This window comes from Centruroides sculpturatus, unplaced genomic scaffold (genome assembly GCF_000671375.1).
Source record: "Centruroides sculpturatus isolate CEXI.00-Female unplaced genomic scaffold, Cexi_2.0 scaffold4716, whole genome shotgun sequence".
NCBI lineage: Eukaryota > Metazoa > Arthropoda > Arachnida > Scorpiones > Buthidae > Centruroides > Centruroides sculpturatus.
In genome coordinates, this window is record NW_019388823.1 from 1 (window position 1) to 5,964 (window position 5,964).

General features: G+C 29.5%; 1 protein-coding gene across 1 annotated transcript; it reads right to left on the reverse strand.

The window, feature by feature from the left end:
• Positions 1-1,406: 1,406 nt before the first annotated feature.
• Positions 1,407-3,514, reverse strand: LOC111617082 (1-phosphatidylinositol 3-phosphate 5-kinase-like; the record flags this gene model as incomplete). Its single annotated transcript, XM_023358418.1, has 3 exons — positions 1,407-1,551; positions 1,622-2,572; positions 3,420-3,514. Coding segments are annotated over 3 exons (1,151 nt in total), but the record flags the coding sequence as incomplete, so codon positions are not given.
• Positions 3,515-5,964: the final 2,450 nt, after the last annotated feature.

The following is a 5,964-nucleotide window of genomic DNA, read 5'->3' on the forward strand; positions in this document are numbered from 1 at the left end:
AGTCTCATAGCCCCTAGCTTGAAAAGCACTGCTCTAGAACAGTAGTTTTCAAGTGCAGTCATGACTCTTCTTTGTCTACATCACAGAGATGTGACAGATACTGAAAACAAAAGATTTAAAAAAATGATTCTCAGTAATGATTCAATTCAACAACAAAGTAAGAAACTAGGCAAGCTTATAGGCTAAGATGAAATAAGTCCTTTTTGTAGTTTACTAGGTGATGTACTGTATCTGGCAATGCTTGGATTATTAAAACATTGAACAAGTTTGAAAACAACACCTGCTTTTATAAAAGAGCTTCTTGTCTCGAAAATTGTTTTAAACTAATATCTCAAATACTATAGTAGAGATAACACACTTATCACACTGCTACTGGTAACATCAAAATGACACTTGTATCATCAGAATGCAACTTTATTACTGGTACGCATTTTGGTACACAAGACCCTTATCAGCCATATATAAAAATATATAGATATCTGTTGCAGAACAAATTTGCAGAGAAATTGACATTAATTACAATCTACAATTTAAAACATACCTAAAATAATTTTAAAAAACAAACAGTTTTAAAAATTATAAATGTATGCATATAATACCAGTTTACAAACTGATCTGTTCAAGATTTATTTCCACCCACACTGCTCAGTACTATGAGGATTACATTATAAACAGGCCTGAATTAATATAATTTAATTTCCATTACAAACATTTTAATTATATATATCACCACAGTTTAAAAACACTCACCTACAATATCTAAAAAGAAAATCTCTTGATAATCCACTATATAATGGTCATGATTACAATTCACATTACAGTATCATGCAACTATTATCATCCCTCCCCCTACTGGGTAAAAATGACAACCAGGATTTACATATTACTCTTCCTTCATTATTATTTATTCTATATTTTAACCTGCAATTGCCCTTACCTTGTGAGTGTGTTGCATTACACTACTTGAATCTCCACCTAATCTTCACTTCCAGGCATTTAATTCAGATATAACCATACTAGTTACTCATGGTGCCATCTGGGAACAACTCAGCATCCATGGCCTGCAATCACCCACTGAGTCATCTCCAGTTGACACAGTGAGTAACTAATATGGTTATGTCTAAATTAACTGTCTGGAAGCAAAGGATCAGATAGAGATCCAGGTAGTGTAATGTAACACATCCACAAGGTAAGCAACAATTTTGGGTTTGAGTCCCATTCTGGGCTGATTGTTTTATTCCAGAATTTTCTAAATTATTTAATAAATATTAATTTAATTATAATTATTAAATGTAATAAGAGATGATGCCAAACAGCTATTTCTACTGCCAAATTACTGGATATTAAATAATTACTAGTAGCAGTAATGCATTCTGATTTAAAGTTATAAGTAATTCATAATTATATATAATAAAATATATTTTTCTTCATAAATTCAGATAAAACTTACCAAGGACTAACACAAAAGTTTGGTGCATTATTGGAACTGTTAGAATAACTACAAAACAAAATTGCTAATCTCTGATGATTGTATGCACTTAATGCATCTACCTAAAACATAAAAAAAATAGATCAGAAACATATAATATTGATTTAAGCTTATTAAAAAATGAATGCTTACTTTTTTTTCCCAAAATAGGCCAGCATTTGCGAGTTCTGACTTTTGTGCATTATTTATTCCAGTAATAAAAGTATCTCCTCTATTCTGTGACTTTTTTTCTTTTTCTCTCATTGTGATTTCATGGGGACATAATTGTCTAATTCTACCTCCACGTGCCCTAAAATCTGCTAATAATGTTTGTGTCTGAATAGAATCTTGAAAAGTTGTAGTCAGTTTTGTAAATAAAAATGAATGAGTAGGCAAAACTTCAATATTGTCTTGATTAACATTTGTAATAAATGACTGTAATGACACCTCTTCAATATCAATATACTGATTTTTTTTTCCACTTCCTTCTAATTCCTTTAGAAATTGTTCAGACCAATATATTTCTTCCGGAAAGAATCGACGAAGCTCACAATTTCTCCCATTCTCTGTTTCTAAATAAGGTACAGTAATCTTTATATTTGGGGAAATGCATAATACAACATCATCTAAAGCTTTACGAAACTGATTTGAAAACGGTAGAGACGCTACATGAAGACTACTGCCATGATGATGAAATATAGAATCATCTTCAGACTGCAAATATGATCTCAAGGGATCACTAAAGTCTTCAATATACTTTGACTCTTTCTTTTTCTGAATATCTTCTAAATTCTCTTTTAACTTAATATCAGTTTCTGGATGCTTTATATTTTTTAGATTTAATGTAGTTGGTCTAGACATAAATTTTGAATTGTTAACATTTGTAGTACTTCCATTTTTTACATTAGTTGCATTATTATATTTTATTTTCTTCATTTCTATATTATCACATTTATCACCTTTATTTTCATTTTCTGAAGATTCAATGATAAGAGGAAGTTCATCAGGAAGAGGCGGAGGCATTGCAAATTCATCCATTAGAAAAGAACGTTCCAATTGCCAATTGTAAGCAAAATAAACCATAAAATTGGTGATTTGTTTAACCTAATGAAAAATAAATTTGTTTTTAGCCAGGTAACAAAATTTTAAAGTAATTGGATTTTTGACAATTCAACATTTCATGTAATTTATTTCTATTTGTTATTAACAGAATAATTTACATCAATTTTTACACATAATTCTTAAATAAATAGCTGGTAATATGAAACAAAGCTGGATAGGAAGAATTCTTTAGTCTAGTAGAAACTTTAGTTTATAAGAAAATCCCTGTCTACAAGTTGAAGTTTTCAACTAAGAATTTCAGAATTCCATATTCCAGAACAAACTTAATACATTTTTCCTCATTTCTAAAGTTTAGTGAGTTGCTGCATATTTGAGATTGTTTATAGTTTTGATATAACTCAGAATATTTAGCACACTGTAATTACCTATTACATGTATTATATTAGATATGTATTATTTGATACTATTTAAAAAATTGAGAAGGCATTGCACACAGTTCCTCTCATTACTTATAATCATTCAGAAAATTCTAAAAAATGAAAATATTTAATTTGTGTATAAGCATAATCTATTTATTCAATTTTGCAAAATTTTGGAAATTTTGAAGACAAGCCTGGAATATATTTAATCCCTACTAAAAAACTAATTCTTTACATATAAACATTAATCAATTATAAAAAAATACTCAATTTGTTCAATTTTGCAAATGATTTTTATTTCATTAATGTTGAAAATAAATAAAATAAGTCTTGTTATTCTTTGTGTTTCATTATAATAAAATGGTTTTTAATCATTAATATTTTATTATAAATTTATTTAAAATTGAGATAAAATACTGATTGAAATGGATAACCAAATTAATTAAATTAATAAATGATTAAATTCTTACTTTCTTCAATTCTGCAACTGAACCACCTCTTAATAATATGGTGCATCCTAAATTTGCTGCACATCCATCAAAAAACATAAGGGTTTTTGTTTTACCTTTATAAAGAAAATTTATTTTATTAATTTCAATATATATGAGAGTTAAGATATAGAAAAATGTTTTATTTATACAAAAACTTTGTTTACTAAATGATAAGATATTAAAAATTTATCATTTTTTATATTCAAAATTATCTCTCTTTTCAATTATTTAATATTCTATCAGTCTACATCCTCTATATCTCAAGGAAAATAAGAGACAACAGGCTTTGTTTCAGGAGTCTAAATTAAACAATTTATTAAATTCAAAGTCATTGTTTAATTTAAACTGTTGGAAGAAAGCAATTATTTTATTTTATATTAGAAAAAGTAAACGTTTAAACAAGTTTTACATCATAGTTCACATAGTATATATTACCACATATCTATGCACTCTAAATTTTATTGATGACATGTAAATCAATATAATTTAACAACATGCAGTTAACCCCCATATAATACGGGAGTTACGTTCCAAAAAATTGCCGTGTTATGCAAATCTGCGTTATACAAAACAAAGAACTAGTGTGAAAAGGGGGTTAGGTTCCAAAAATTAAAAAACATGCTGTTAAATCCTTCTTTAAATTGGATTTATTATTCATTTTTTTTATGGGTAAAATACTTATTTATTATTTAAGTAAATATTTTATCAGAGGATTATTCATTCTATATGAAGATCTCAGCATGAGCATCATCAACTAGTAACAATTTTTGGGTGTGTACGTTAATAGCGCTCACTCTGAGTCTCAACTACAACGGGAGTGCACTGCAATTTGTAGGCATTTAGGAACAATGGGAAAGAAAGGAAGATGGCAGTGCCCGCAGTATCAATAGTATCGTGATGGAGGAATCTATAATTTTAAAATATGAGCATTTAGAGGCAAAAGAAGGGTCCCAATTGTAAAATTTAACCATTAAATGGATTATTTGTTGAAAGAACATTCAAAGTAGCCACAAAAAAAAATTAGAATGCTCACACGGAGGTATAAAAGAATGCACCCTTTATTACATTAGTGAATCCGTGCTATAGAAGTGCTGTGTTATATAGTGTTACCTGTACTTAAATCTTACTCTTTAAAAGTTTATTAAGCTGGAAGTTATCAACCTAATTTATAACTCTAAGGATTTTGGAAATCAACTTTATACAAATATAAACAATGTTCTTCATCCAAACAGCAAACTTATAAAGTTGTACATAAAACAACATAATCATACAAACTGACAAGTATATTGATCTCATGACTTTTAGCAAAACAGTAGATCCCAAACATAGATTAGGTTACTATTAAGCTAGAAATGAAATGTGTAAGTACATGATAGCCTGTAGTGAAAGTGTATGAAAATATCACATTACTTTCATCAATACAGTGATTGTATCATCACTTAATATGTGATATATAAAGCTAGTCACAAACTTCTCTATGCATTTTAAAATAAACACATTCCCAGAATTAATATTTTCCTACAATTTATACCATATTTTCTGGACTTGGTTTTTTCCCATAGTTAACTTATAATTTTTTTTTTTTTTGTAAACCACTAACNTATTTTATCAGAGGATTATTCATTCTATATGAAGATCTCAGCATGAGCATCATCAACTGGTAACAATTTTTGGGTGCATTCGTTAATAGCAATCGCTCTGAGTCTCAACTACAAGGGGAGTGCGCTGCTGTTTGTAGGCATTTAGGAACAATGGTGAAAGAAAGATGGCGGTGCCCGCACTATCAATAGTATCATGATGGAGAAATCTATAATTCTAAAATATGAGCATTTAGAGGAAACAGAAGGGTCCCAATTGTAAAATTTAACGATTAAATGGATTATTTGTTGAAAGAGCAGTCAAAGCAGCCACAAAAAAAATTTGAATGCTCGCACAGAGGTATAAAAGAACGCATCCTTTATTACATTTCATGTTGTATGAGGGTTTTACCCAATTCCCGAACTGTGTTAGAGTGAACCAGTGCTATAAAAGCACCGTGTTATACGTGGAACTTCCAATTCTCGAACCGTGTTAGAGTGAATCCGTGCTATAGAAGTGCTGTGTTATATGGGGTTACCTGTACTTAAAGCTTACTCTTTTCAACTGTATACTAAATTAGCAGACCCTCGCCATGCATTTTTGTGGCTCAAAATGTATCTATTATAAATGTATAACACTTTCCCCATGAGGAAAAATTTTTCGAAAAATTTCTTCTTAGTGTACATTCTCTCGACGTACCCTATTAAAACACAAAAACCCGCATCTAAAATAGTATAACAGAAGCCAAGTTCTTCACAGTAAGCCTTAATCCTGTCTCTCTCCCCTGCGGGGGAAAATATCAAAAAATCCCTTCTTAGTGTACATTCTGTTGACGTACCCTATTAAAACGCAATCAAAAATGAAAAAACTGCATCTAAAATAATATAAATAGAAGCAGAGTTCTTTACGGTAAGACTTAATCCTAACCATCTCCCTTCAGTGGGGG